The sequence below is a fragment of the Conger conger genome, chromosome 9, assembly GCF_963514075.1.
Source record: "Conger conger chromosome 9, fConCon1.1, whole genome shotgun sequence".
Taxonomy (NCBI): domain Eukaryota; kingdom Metazoa; phylum Chordata; class Actinopteri; order Anguilliformes; family Congridae; genus Conger; species Conger conger.
Genome location: NC_083768.1, coordinates 53,835,681 through 53,851,039, shown reverse-complemented (window position 1 = coordinate 53,851,039; position 15,359 = coordinate 53,835,681). Strand labels below are relative to the sequence as shown.

At 43.0% G+C, this 15,359-nt stretch overlaps 1 protein-coding gene across 5 annotated transcripts in view; it reads right to left on the bottom strand.

The window, feature by feature from the left end:
- Positions 1-15,359, bottom strand: part of calcr (calcitonin receptor) — a 115,734-nt gene that overhangs the window by 28,403 nt on the left and 71,972 nt on the right. For all 5 annotated transcript variants that reach the window (XM_061256513.1, XM_061256515.1, XM_061256516.1 and 2 more), the window contains 2 exons: positions 7,483-7,593; positions 345-457 (listed from right to left, as the gene is read on the bottom strand). In XM_061256513.1, coding sequence (XP_061112497.1) covers positions 345-457; positions 7,483-7,593 — 224 coding nt within the window. The remainder of the gene's footprint in view (positions 1-344; positions 458-7,482; positions 7,594-15,359) is intronic.

The window sequence follows — 15,359 nt, the reverse complement described above, 5'->3', positions numbered from 1 at the left end:
AAAATTTCTATATGCCACGTCCTGAAGTGAGTTATTGCTTTTATAAAATGGTTACCAAATATAATAATACAGATAATAGAAGTGGAGGCAAGCTCTACGTCCCTGCTTGCTTGCAAATTCTGGGCAACATTGTTGCAAGTTATTGACGTTTTTCCATTTTGACTTGAATGGTTGCTTCGCCACGGAGTGATACTTGAAATAGAACTGTAAACAAGCACAGGAACTCACAGCAGTGGTATATAGAAATGTTATCACTGCTATGAACTAATCAGAAGATTTGTTCTGCCCGTTTTATAAAATAAATGAGTGTACAGTTTTGAGAGAATCATTCTAAAAGCACTTACCTTTAATTTGTCTGGTGTATAGGCAGTACAGAGTGTGTAGTTGGACCAAGTCCTGTTGGTCTCAGGGTGTCGGAACCAATTACCTGATTCATCACAATATTTTGTGACTTTTTCTAAAAAAAAAAATATATATGCATAGGATTATATTCATGGGATACACACTCACTGAAGCACTTTATTATGAACCCATCTACACCTACTTATTCATGCAATTTTCTAGTCAGCCAATCATGTGCAGCAGTGCAATGCATAAAATCATGCAGATACAGGTGAGGATGTTCAGTTAATGTGCACATCGACCATCAGAATGATTGTTGGTGCCAATTGCGGAGAGCAGAAAAGCAGAATGCACAATATGTTGAACCTTGCGGCGGACGGGCAACAACAGCAGGAGACTACGTCAGGTTCCACTTCTGGTGCCAACAGCATAAATCCAAGGGCCCAACCTGCCTTGTGTCAACAGTCCAGGCAAGTGGAGGTATAATGGTGTATGGAATGTTTTCTTGGCACACTTTGGGCCCGTTAATACCAATCAATCATCACTTGATTGCCAAAGCATATTTGAGTTGTTGAGGATGATGTGCATCCTTTTATGGTCACAATGTGCCCATCTTATAATGGCTACTATGTCACAAAGCAAAAGTAATCTGAAACTGGTTTCAAGAACATAACAATGAGTTCAATGTTTTTCATTTGCCGTCCTTGTCATCGGATCTGAATCCAATAGAACACCTTTGGCATGTGGTAGAACGGAAGATTTGCAGCATGAATGTCCAGGTGATAAATCTTCAGAAATTGCAAGATTCATGTCAACATGGGGGGGGGGTACCCAGTTTTTTGAGAGGAAAGGGGGATCAAATAATGAAACAAGTAATGCTTTCATCTTCAGATCTTTTCTAAGCTCTTTGATTGTAGTGTGATGAATGGCGATTAAGCGAAAGATATAAAGTAGCAAGTGACAGCAGCAAATATAAAGGAGTGCTGTCACACTTTTTTAGTTGAGCTTATTTGGATTAAATGCTTAAAATATATCTGTAGGTATTCCCCGTCAGTGTAGCCATTTCCTAAATATGAGGCGAAACTTATAAGGACAAACCAAGTATCCACAACCAAGGGGCCCAGGAGGGCAACTAAGTGACAAGTACAGGGCTCTCAAGTTTTGAGTTCAGAGTGAGATTTTGTGGGTTTGGTTGGGGTGGGGACGGGGGTCTGATCTGATAAATGACACATAAATTCGTAAAAATAAAAATATTTATTTAATTCAACATTTCTTAGTGCAGGTGTATGTGTGTGTGTGTGTGTGTGTGTGTGAGAGAGAGAGAGAGAGAGAGAGAGAGAGATAATGGTTAGTGTAGTTTATTGTAGGTGTTGGTGGCAGGTTTTGAGGCCTTCAGCACGGGGGTTGGGGGCTCCCATTTGAAACACTGGGGTTCCAGGCCAGCTATTTTAACTGTCATTATGGATGACAGAGTTCCGTTCCAGTGCCAAGTTGTTTCTAGTTTTGGTCTTGTTTAATCCGACCATGGAGAAAACCCTCTCAGCATCTCCATTCGAATGAGGGAGCACTAACACTAATGCAGCTATCTTAGAAAGCCTCCCAAACTGGCTCAAACAAGTTGGAGGGAAAAATAAAAGGAAAGAAAAAACAAAAAATATTCCAAATTATTATGGGTATTGTTATAAAATTATTATGGGTAGGCCTATTATAAAATGGGTATCTTCATAAAAATATAAAACTGTCAGAGTAGCCCCGGTATAATGTGACACCCCAAGTGCTCCTGCTATCTAGCCGGCTAGCTCTGCAAAAATGGATATGTGAAAAGGAGAAAATCTGACGAGCAGCCGATTCAACATGAACATCGGCAAAAAAAGCTACTGCCGACCACGTACGACGGCCGAAATCACGTGTGTGTCAGGGTCATTAGCCAAGCAGACCAAACATAGCCTAGACTGTATTTTCATGATGACAATTGAAAATACAGTACAGCCAACAGTAGGTCTATATCCCGAGAATGACATACAATGAAGGTGTCACTCATCAGCCTGTCACGGAGCGAGGTGAATGCAAGCAAGCTCGTGCATGAGCCGTCAAGCAAAGCGGAGCTTTTATCTCATCTTAAGTTGGTAATGTCCTTCCTAGAAGTTGGTCTCAACTGCTTTGTGAAGAAAAAACTAAAAACTTTTACTGCAATTTAGAAGTACTCTTAGTGGTAGCCACATGACAGCTGTCCTCTCTTCTGTAGCTACTTCAGCAAGCATCTGAATTAATGGGTCAATTGACGTCTTCTGTAGCTACTTCAACGAGCGCGTGAATCAATGTGTCATTGTCGTCGTTGGAATCCGAATGTAACGTTGTTTTAGCGGGAATATCTAAATCTTACCAGGATACAGCAATGCTATTTTTTGATTGGCTGTTTGGTAGTTTTATTCTTATTATTTGATTAGTTGGTGCGTGGCAGGCGCCTTCTGAACTCTACGGAGAACCCACTTGATTCCTACCTGTTCCACTGTTATAAAAAATAGCGGCGCAACTTGGTGGGCGTTATCAAGGTAAATACAAGGTGTGGTGTGTGAGCGTGTGAACGGGTTGAAATGCGTGCCTCACGCCCAATATCTAGCAAACAAGCTGTATCAAAATTTTGGTTCTTCCAATGAATCCTCCTTGCTGCAGAAGACGTTGGTAATTACTGCAGGATGTATCAAGGGTTCGAAGTTATTATTGGTAGTGATGAAAATTCTTTGTTCGGTCGACCATGTTCCTTCCCTGTCTGTTTCTCTCGCTCACGCAATTCTTCCTCTGTAAATTCCGGTTCAAAACTGTGAGGTTGTATTTCTTTGTCAGAATTGAAAATCTTGTCCTCTAACTTGGTGAAGTCAGAGCTGTCTGTCATTTCGCTAAAGAGATTTAGCACTTGTTACCTTCTGGGAATCACAGGCTGACGTCCAGTGACTGTGAGTGTTTGCCCTTTTAAGTTGCCCCATATTTAGGAAACGGCTACATTGACTGCGATTTCAAAGAGGGCTACACACATAATTTAAGCATTTACTTCAAATGATCTCAACTGAAAAAAGAGTTACAGTGCTCCTTTAAATGTCTTTAAGTTATTTAATCACAAGTAGATTTAATTACTTGTACTTTGCTAGCTAAATTTAGCAGTAGGAGAAAGTGACAAAAGGAACAAAACGAGGAAAAATAACAATCTCACCTTGTTCTGAACATTAAATTTGCTCATGTTCCAAATAGAGCAATTTTAATGACGAATACATAGAAAAATACTTCCAGATCAGGGTTGGTTTTGTGTGTGTGCAAAGGCTAATTCCTTCCGTTTTCATAAAAACTTGGTAAGAGACATGTACGCGATCCATCTCAGCATTCAGTGCATAGTAATGGTGCTCCCCTGTGACAGTGTGGGGGGAAGTTGTTGCTAACAAGAGAGCATGAATATACACGGCTCGGAACATTGGGAATATTTGTACCATCGTGAGCAAATATGGTCTCCCTAACACGGGGACGTTGTGCAGTCATTTCCTCCATAAATATTGGTCCAATTCACATCAATAAAATTGTTTTATTGTCTGGGATAGTCAATAAGAAACCATAATCATAAACCACATTCCTCAGGAGAAAAACTCCTAACAGACATTGGCCGCGTTTCCCGAACGCGTTAAGAACGTTCTTAAGCTAAGAAAGTTCTTAAGGACCTTCTTAAGAAGCAAACGCGTTTCCCGAAACACCTTCTTAGCCTAAGATGATCTTTCGTAAGAAGGCTTTGTAAGAAGGGTCCGGAGCGTTCTTAAGGGCCTTCTTATCTCTTAAGAACGTTCTTTATCGGGAAACCCGGCCATTAACTTTTGGAAGCGATCACTTCACACAGTGAGTTTACATTTCTCACGTTAGCCACAGTCATTGAATTGCCATAGTCGAGAAAATTATTTCCAACAACAGCTAACTAATAAATACGACAAATATAACAGGGACAGCCAAGTAAATATTAATCTTACTGGCAGTGTTGACCCCTATGCCGTGGATAAATTAATATTCAGCAAAGATGAGTCTTACATAAAAAATTTGAATGGCTTCTGCTAACATACTCATTAGATTAATGTGTGTGGAGACCATGGACTGTAAAAAAATTACTCAAACTCCAAACTCCAGCTCTTCTCATTTTATGTTGTAAACACATAACTATGTGTTTGAAACAAGCTTTAGTACAGTCTTTGCTAACATTAGATGTAAATGATCCAAGATTTTAAAAATGCATAAGCTATTTTTCAGGAGTGATGATGTGGTCATGATTCTGTGGACATGGATCTTATTTTAGCTGAAGAGTGCTTTCTGGTGGTTAGCTATTCTGATTATTCATTTTAAAACGAATTTACTAGTGAGCTAGCTACTGATTCTGTTGAGCATACCTATAACAAGTTTTGGCGATAGCTAGCTGGCCTAACGTTATATGTGCTTGATTTGTTTGTGAAGATGTTTGTGGTGGGTTTACTGGATTGCTGTAATTTTTACATAGTTAAATCTTGCTAGCTGGTGAGCTTGCTAGTTATGTCCTACCAATTAAATTACTGGTTAGATTACTTGTGATCTGAAGTGTCCTGAACACACTTCAATGCGCGAGAATGGCAGGAATCCTTGATTAATTCTGGCTAGCCAAACCTCACCTATATTGAACTACTCAATGCCTCTGTTTCTTTTCCTTTCTGTAAATTAATCTAAATGGTTTGTGTGTTCCAACATGCCCCCGTCTATTATAAATGCATCAGCCACAATAACTTCTAATGTAACATTGTATATTTCATGTGTACCATGCACTTATTCGGCACTATTTAGCACTCGCTCTTCCTCATTTCTTCCCCTATGCATTCATTACATATTCATGTTGCCATATGTCTTTAGTATAGACAAAATATAGACCATTTCTACAGGACAATTAACAGATGAAAAATGCAAATGGTAACATAATTCATACATCTGATCACCACTTCATATCATTCTCCCTCCCCCTTTCTCCCCATCCCTACCCCCCCTCCTCTCACCCCTACTTCTTCAGCCCACCGTAACCTCCACTCCCTCTCAGCCTCTTCCCTTGCCACCACTGTCACCGCCTCTCTCACCCCTCTTGAATCCTTCTCCAAACTCCCCACTGACTCTGAATCTGCCACCCTCCTTTCATCTCTCCCCTCTGCCTTTGACTCTTGTCTCAGGGCCACCTTGCACATCCCCTCCCAGTCCTTGGATGTCAGACACCCTATGTACCTACAGGGCCAGGCCAGGAGAGGAAGTGGGGAAATCCAGAGACCCTTTGGACCTCACAACCTACCAGTCTCTCCTGGCGGCATTCTCTTCTGCTGTCACCACTGCCAAGGTAAAATACAATCAAACACAAATTCTTAACTTCACTTCTAACCCTCGGAAACTGTTCTCTATTTTTTCCTCTCTCCTCAGCACGCCTCCTCCTCCACCTCCACCTCAGTCCTCCTCCGCTGCTGATGACTTTGCTGATTTTTTTGATGAGAAGATCACACACATCTGCAGATCCTTTGCAACCCCCCCCCCCTCCTTCTCTGTGCCTCTCCCCCCTCTAGGCCCATCCCTTCCTTTTCCACTTTCTCTCTGCTTACAGACTCCAATGTTTCTCAACTCCTGCTCTCCCACTGCCCTACAACCTGTGCCATTAACCCTATTCCCTCTTCTCTCCTCCAGACAATCACACCTGACTTTTGTCTGTATGCACTTTGTTGTACGTTACTCTGGATAAAAGTGTCTGCCAAATGCCATTAATATAATGTAATGTAATAATGGCTGGATTCACCAACCTTTTAACAAAGCATTTTCCAGTCCGTTTTCTGACATTTCGGACGCTGTTTAAATTTGCCCCATAGTCGGTACATGTTGGAACAGTTTTACTCCCACTCCCACTACTTACTTTACTGAACTGTAATCACCGGGAATGTCCCAGAACTGTGCCGATGGTATATAGTCATAGCAAAGACATGATGTATATTCTTTCTGGATGAAGAATATTTGCTCTAATATGTGTATATATTTTTTAATTAAGTGAAAACAGTGTTGTTCCCACGTCTCTCCTAATATTGTAGTGTTTTCTCACAAAATGTAAACGTATAGCTCTCCCACGGGGATAATAAATATACCAGACTTAATGTTCTGGTGTTTTGAATTAATTTGAGATTTTGAGATTTTCTTTTTCATCTTTAAATTAGAGACCATGAAACAAAATGCATGTTCCTGTAAGCCATTATTTTACTGCTTAATTTATTTTGCAGTGGGTTGGTTTTCCTCCTACCTAATTTTTTTTCAGCCACCAGCCGCCAGTGATTCGTATAGTGTTCCTCATAAAGTGCTCAGCAAGTGTATGTTTTACAATATGACCAGAGTGACCAGATGAGCCAGATTCAGATATCCAATCCAATCCAATGCAAAGCATATGTAAACAAGCGTTGCATTTTTACAGTTTTCATTTATTGAAATGAATGTAAGCATAAGTTGGCAGTTAGCACAGCAATACATACACTCAACGAGCACTTTATTAGGTAACTATTATACTTATTTTGTAGACTTATTTAGTCTTCTGCTACTGTAGCCTATCCACTTAGAGGTTTGAAGCATTGTGTGTTCAGAGATGCTGTTCTGCATACCACTGTTGTAATATGTGGTTATTTGCGTTACTGATCGTCCTGTCGGCTTTGACCAGTATGGCCATTCTCCTTGAATCTCTCTCATTAAGAACTGCTTCTCACTGGATGTTTTTGGTTTTTTGCACCATTCATTGCAAACTCTAGAGACAGTGTGAAAATACCAGCAGTTTCTGAGATACTTCAAACCACCTGTCTGGCAGCAGCAATCATTCCATGGTCAGAGTCACAAAGATCAAATTTTTCCCCATCGTGATGGTTGATGTGAAAATTAACTGAAGCTCCTGACCCGTATCTGCATATTTTAATGCATTGCTCTGCTGCCACACAATTGACTGAGTAGATAATCACATGAATAAGTAGATGTACATGTGTCCCTAATAAAGTGCTCAGTGAGTTATGTTATATTAGCCATGATGCATTCATATTCCCCCACATAATCATTCAAGGGTCATTCAAAGTAGATAACAAATCTCACCTGTGGAGTCAAAATCTGGAAAATAATTGGGGCAATTCTGAGACGTGTATGTCCCTCCTGGAGTGTCATCCCAGCACAACCATCCATCCCAGGTACGATTACAGTACGGACCTTAAAGGAATGCAAAGATAAACAAGAACAAACAACATGGTTATATAAAATATCGCAACACCATATATTGCCATCACATGCTGTATGTCACACAAACTGAAACTGTGATGTGACTTCATATCATGATATCATCATACCTTTAATGCCAAAGAAGTTACTGTGTGCATGAGTGACTGTTCCTCATTTTGAAAAGTAGCCCTTGCCTGACACACGCACACACGCACACACACACACACACACACGCATGTACACGCACGCACCACACACACAAAAATAAACAGAAATGCAGACTGTGAGACTCAAGCAAGTTGCTATTTCAATCTAAGTTTCAGGTGCAGTGTAAAAATGAGTTTCTTTCAGATTTTTTGCTCTCTCTCTGTCTCTCTCTCGCTCTCTGCTCTGTCTAGACCCAATGTGTGATAGTCAGCTGGTTGGTTTCATGAAGTATGAATAGCATATTTACGATCCTATATTTCCTGAAAATATACACTCCTGGTCAAAAGTTGTGTTCCATACCCTGTCAGTGTAATTGACAGCTGAATCTAGCCGCAACTACCCCCAATTCCCATAGACATCCATTCAAATGCAAAAATAGTGATACTAGTTAGTTTTAGAATCACTTGTAGGACAACCTGAAAATAAGATATCCACACTCTGATGATAGGTCACAGACATCAGGCAGTCATGGCAAGCAAAGGATCTGCGACCAAATACAAAACATGACTCTATTTTACATTATGTTAACCTTTTCCTCTTTGGCCCCCAAGAAGACAATTTCAGCCTATTTACTGTACACGCATGGTTGAAGGCTTAAATTAAAGAAGTGGCTTGTACCATTCATAAATTTGAGACAGCACAAATGTATGTCAGAGCACACAATTTTCAACCGAAGAGAGAATGTTCTCTATGTAGTGTGTCACATGAGGATAACCACTTCCCTTATCCCTCCCCTGTATCCCTCCCTTGTGACCCATAGCTTGCGCCGCTGGCCTCCAGGAAAGACAATGTAAATATTTTACTTACATTAGTTTAACTTAAATTAGAGTGTCTTTTAAGGACTATTAGACTATTTCTGGTTATATTCATATCGATCGTTGACATACTAAGTTAGCTTGCTTGTGAAAATTAAATTTCCCAAGATGAGCATGTACGAGGTAGCTATGGTAACAACAATGTGTGGAAAGTGGTTCTCATTACAATGCCCAGACAGTTTGGGTGAACTTTTATCATGGCAAATTTAGGCTTAGAAAAATATGTTTTAAAAAACATTTAAATGACTGAATAATAAAAAAATAAGCACATTTGTTTTGTTGTTGCCTAAAGACAAGTGTCACATTCAACCATCATGTTACTCTTTTAACAGTGAATATCTCAATTTCTAAGTCAAGGACCAACCCAGTATTACTTTACGTTTGTTCAGAAACTTGATCTCAATGTGTGTACAAGATTTAGTGAAGATGTCTACAGGCATCAAATTCCACAGGAGTTTCCCAAAACTGCACCCAAATGTCTTCAAGTGTTCTCTACTTGGCACTGCTCTGGTGTTGTGTTCTGCCAACACTACAACAGTTATATATTAAAATAAAAAGACGCAGGAACCACGGACATCACTTTAACCATTTACTAGGCACTGTGGCAGACCGGTTCAAGGGCAACAGCACACATACATATCAATGCGCATGTACAGCATATCTTGCATGGCGGATTACTACTAACATAAAATAGTGCCGTGTATCATTATACACATACATAACAATTCCACCCTTCCAGCATTGATGTGGCTAAAGGCTAACATCACTAGGGCAGTACAATGTTCAATAACTAACTGAAATAAGACACTCTATAAATCCCCAATAAACAATTTGTTACAACATTGTCCTTCTTTAACATTGTTTTTTTTTTTACATTTCAACAATATGAACTGTGGATCCTGCCAAAGGTAAGTTAGTCAATCATAACCAACTACAAATCAAGCCTCTGAGGTGCTCTACGATTTCTCTCAGGGTAACGTCGGGGTTCTTCAGAACCAGAGCCAGCGGCCCTCAGATGAGGTTCAACAGTCTCTGCAGGATCAGTGTCATCAGCACCAAGTTCCTCTGGTGTTCTAAGAGTATACTCATCTGAGTCTTGGTGTGCGACTGACTTAGCTGTGGTAACCTTAGTTGTTGCATCCAGTAACTGGTCAACATGTCTGCGCCAGACAATGTCGGGCCCTACACGCACGGTGTAAGACAGCGGTCCTGGCTGTGACAGAATCTCTCCAGGCTGCCACTTCTGGTTGTTATCTCTATAGTCTCTGGCAAGCACTTTGTGTCCGACACTGAATGTTCTAAGTTGTTTTTGTCCAGTGGAGCACTGCTTCTCCAGCACATGTTTGCGAATGTCTGGCTTCAGCAAATCCAGACGCGATCTCAGGGTTCTGCCCATGAAAAGCATAGCTGGTGTCTGACCTGTTGTGGCGTGAGCTGTGTTTCTGTAGGCCAGTAGGAAGTTTGCCACTTTTTGTTGCAGCACTGTTCCATCCTTCCCACTTGCTTTCATTGACTGTTTAAATGATTGTACAAAACGCTCAGCTAAGCCATTGGTTGCCGGGTGGTGTGGAGCAGAGGTAAGGTGTTTGATACCATTCCGTTTGAGAAAGCTCTGAAACTCCTCTCCAGTGAATATGCTAGCGTTATCTCTCACAAGTTGTTGCGGCAAGCCTGTGCGTGAGAAGAGTGTGCGCAGTACATCCACTGTTTTAGTAGATGTGGCCTGTTTCACTGTGAAAACTTCGGGCCACTTGGAGTGCGCGTCGACTACTATGGGAAACATTCGGTCCATGAAGGGTCCCGCGTAGTCAATGTGAATACGTTGCCATGGAGTAGTGGGCCACTGCCATGTGTGTACAGGTGCTGTTTGGGGCTGGCGCTGTATCTGTTGGCATCCACTGCAGGTCTTGGCCAGGTCCTCTATTTGACTGTCTATGCCCGGCCACCAGATGTAACTTCTAGTGAGGCTCTTCATCCTCACTATGCCAAGATGTCCTTCGTGCAGTGACTTCAACACTCTTGAACGCAGCTTGGGTGGCACGATGACACGTGTACCCCACATGACACAGCCCTAACACACTGATAGCTGGTCACGACGGGTTGAGTACTCTGGGAGCTGGGGGTAGCCATGCGTCGGCCATCCATTCACTGTCAGCTCATAGACCTTAGACAAGTTAGGGTCTCTGTTGGTCTCCTTCTGTATCTGAGCTCGAGTGACAGGAAGTGACTCCAGTTGGGTCAGGTGGAACGCGTCCACTGGATCTGTTGTGTCCTCCGCAGGATATGGTTCATGTGGGAGGCGCGAGAGTCCATCCGCGTTTCCGTGGTGTTTAGTCCCCTTAAACTCTATGGTGTAGGTGTGCGCACCCAGAAACAGAGCCCATCGCTGTAAGCGTGCCGCTGTCATTGCTGGAACAGGCTTTCGAGGGTTAAAGATAGCTACCAGGGGTTGATGATCCGTAATGAGCGTGAAGTGTTTTCCATACAGATATTGATTAAATTTCTTCACCCCCCATACTAAACTCAAGCCTTCTCTATCGATTTGTGCATAATTGCGTTCTGCGGGGTTGAGAGAACGCGACGCGAACACGATTGGTCGCTCAGTTCCATCAGGCATTGTGTGCGAGAGCACGGCGCCGATGCCATACGGAGACGCGTCACAGGCGAGGCGCAGGGGAAGACTGGGGTTGAAGTGCGTTAAGACCTCGTCTGAGGTGACTAGCTGTTTAGCGGTCTGAAATGCTCGTTCACAGTCCTTAGACCACTTCCATTTCTTCCCGGACTGCAGCAAACAGTGTAAAGGGTGTAAAACCGTGGACAGGTTCGGAAGAAATTTGTGGTAATAATTGACCAGGCCTAAAAACGAGCGTAGCTGGCTCACATTCTCTGGCTTTGGTGCTCTCAGAACAGCATCAATTTTGTCCTGAGACTTATGGAGGCCATGTCTGTCAATGGTGTGACCACAAAACTCAACGGAGTCTTTGAAGAACTCGCATTTTTCCTTGTTGACTCTCAGACCGTACTCCTCCAATCTGGACAGCACTGCTCTCACATTCGCCAGATGTGTCTCATCATCCACTCCAGTGACGATGATGTCGTCTAGATAGCATTGGGAGCCTGGTATCCCTTGGAGTACTTGGTCCATGGCGCGTTGCCATTTTGCCGGGGCACTCGATATACCAAATACCAGTCTGTTGTACTGATAAAGGCCTTTTGTGGTGTTTATTGTCAGGTACTTCCGTGACGACTCTTCCACTTCCATCTGTAAGTAAGCCGAGGCAAGGTCTATTTTGGAGAAACACTCTCCACCAGCCAGGGACGCGAAGATATCGTCGATGCGTGGAAGGGGATATTGGTCTGCAAGCAGGACAGGATTTACTGTCACCTTGAAGTCACCGCAGATACGTACCGCGCCCGACTTCTTAACTACGGGCACAATTGGTGTTGCCCAGTCACACCAGCCAACCTTGGAAATAATACCTTGATCCTCCAAGCGCTGGAGCTCCGCCTCCACCTTGGGGCGAATAGAGTAGGGCACAGGACGAGTCTTGTGAAATATCGGTTTTGCGTCGTCTTCCAGCACCACCTGTGCTTTCATGTGTTTCAGGGTGCCGATTCCATCTTGGAAAACCTGCGCAGACAGTGCCAGTATCTGTGTCAGTTTGTCGTTTGTAGTACTCCTGTTCTGTTCAGGGTGATCTGCATTGCCTTCATTTCTTGCCAGTTTATCTGTATATTTCACAGCCACTCACGTCCAAATAAAGGTACACCCACACTCTGTAGCACAAACAACTCCAATGACTTTGTGTCATTTTCATATTTCACGTTCACTTTCAGCTTTCCCATAGGAACTATTTTCTCTCCTGTGTATGTCTTTAACATCACTGAGGTGGGCTTTAATTTCAGATTTGGGAAGTTCTTTACATAGTCTTTGTGTGAAATAATTGAGAGGGCAGACCCAGTATCTAACTCCATCCTCAATTTCACTCCCTCTACCTCAGGTGTCACCCATATTATTTTGCGCTCTGTCTCTTTAAGAGAGTGCAGTTCGAGACACGCCAATTCTGTATTTGAGTCACTTGAATCAGTCTCACTTACTTGATGCACATTTCGATCTCTCTTCCCTGTTTTCCTGTCTGATTTCTTATCAATTGACTTTGATTTGCACATTTTCTGTATGTGTCCTCTTTTATAACATTGTCTACAGTCCTTATCTTTGAACCAGCAATCAGATGGGTCATGCGACGTTTTCCCGCACCTATAGCACGTCGGTGTCTTTCCCTTCTTTTTTGTGTACACCTTATTCAAAGAGCATTCCCTCACATTTTTATTTTGTAGTTCGACTATCTTTTGCGACCGTTTCCATTGACACGGCAATATCGCATGCGACCTCTAGCGTAAGATCTTTCTTTGTCAAGAGCCGTTTCTGTGTGTTCTCGTTGTGCAGCCCGCAGACGAGTCTATCCCTGAGTGCATCCGATAACCCTGCTCCGAATTCTGCGTAGCTCTGCAATATACTCCGCAATAGACTCATTCTTGTGCTGATCTCTCTTATGAAATCGGAAATGTTCGGCAATCGCAAGCGGTTTCGCCCCTTTAGTAACTCTACATTCTGCGTGAAAGTCATTTCTGATGGCTTTGCCGGAGCTGTAAGGCTACGGAGCAAATTATAAGTTTTAGCCCCCATTACACTTAAAAGCACCTCGACTTTCTTTTCAGCCGTCACATCAGTTGCTACACAGTATTGCTCAAGTCTCTCAATGTAAGTAGACAAATCCTCTACAGTACTGTCAAAACAGTCCATTTGTCCTAGACATCCAGCCATTTCCACACTTTTAATGTTATCACTTTATTCAGTTTCCAACTTAGCTCACGTGCTCCTTCCTCCGGCCGTAGTTAGCTTTTCCAAACCGTGGCGTAACGTTAGGTTAGCTAGCTAGCACCGATATGGGGTGGACAACAACGTGATTTTCAGGAGATAACACTATACGTTTCTCCTGTCATAAGTGATATTGCACTGTCGGGGCACGTTACTAATCTCGTCGCCAGTTCTGTTGTGTTCTGCCAACACTACTACAGTTATATATTAAAATAAAAAGATGCAGGAACCACGGACATCACTTTAACCATTTACTAGGCACTGTGGCAGACCGGTTCAAGGGCAACAGCACACATACATATCAATGCGCATGTACAGCATATCTTGCATGGCGGATTGCTACTTACATAAAATAGTTCCGTGTATCATTATACACATACATAACATCTGGGCTTTGGTGTTTTATTTTGACACGTACACTGAGCCGCCATAGAGCCATAGAGGCAGTTGGAGGACTGAATTGCTTTTAGTCTGGAAAGGCATTCAGTTACCTCTTTAGAATTAATTAGAAGCATAGGGACCAGTAGTTTCAGTTGGGTGGTTCCCCTGGACCTTCCCTAATTTGGTTGCTTAAGCCCTTTTCAGTTTACAGGAGCGAGTGGCAGAGTGTGCCACTACGGTGTAGCCTTTTCGAGACTCTGCCATTGAGGAATCTTTTGGCAAATCTCCAGGGAGTTTGGTTCCCTTTTTTGTTTTTTGTTTTTTCTCACACGAAACTCACCTGTTTCTTTGGGCATTCCGTGCTAGTTTGCACATACGCTGTCCAACCGTGTTTCAGTTGACATTTCGCCAGGGAGTTTCTTTCCTGTTTTTTTTCTCTCTCTCCTCTAGTGGCCCTACACATTCGTGACGGGTTCCTTGATTAGTTCAGTGGTTATCTAACTTTATCTTTGGTAACTTTGATCCTGTCCCAGTCGCTCTTGGTCTCCCACCTCTGCTCCCTGACAGTACACCAAAGCCAATTAAGGAGGGACCAGCGACCCCACCGGGGTTGGATCAGATTTTGGTCATGCAGCAAGCTGCTCTGACTGCTCATGAAGGGGGATTCAAGCCATTCAGGCTCAACAAGAAAATATGATGGCCCAGCAGGGTTTGCTGGTAGAGTGACTGCGCCGCCAGGAAGACTGCACGAATTAACAGACAGCCTCCGCCATCTGGCAGTCGCAGTCCCTGCTACAGTTACAGAAGCAGAACTTCCAAATACACCCCCACCTAAAGCACACTACAGTTACCCAAACTCCAACTCCCTCTTTCCTGTTTCCTGTCCCAATGCCTGATATTTTTTAAAGCATAGCCATCCCGATTCATCTCCCACGACTCACGGGTAGCCTTTATCCTGTCCTTACTAACCGGGAAGGCACTCGCATGGGCAGATCCCATCATTTGTGCAGATGCCCCAATTATGTGTGATGTGGATCACCTCATGAAAGAGATGGCGATGATTTTTGATCATGACGTCTCGGGCCAGGAGGCGGCCATGAAGCTAACCCGCCTCCAGCAAGGCAACGACACCATTGCAGAGTTCTTGAACCACCGACAACACTGGACGCTCTGGTGTCTACCGCCATTCGGATAGATAATAGACTTCGGGAGAGAGAGAGGGAGAGAAGTGGTAGGAGGACTCAGGAGCCATGGAGTGTTTTATAGATTCCCAGTGGGCGAAGGAAGTGGGCATCCCGTTCTACTTACTAACACCCCTCGTTACTTATCAGCCCTGGACGGGTGCCCGTTGGGCATAAAGAGAATAACCATTCCTCTGACCATGCACATCGCGCTGGGCAAACACATTGAATGCATACATATATTTTTAATTCACTCCCCTACCTTACTCCTAGTCTTGGGTGATTTGTGGCTGG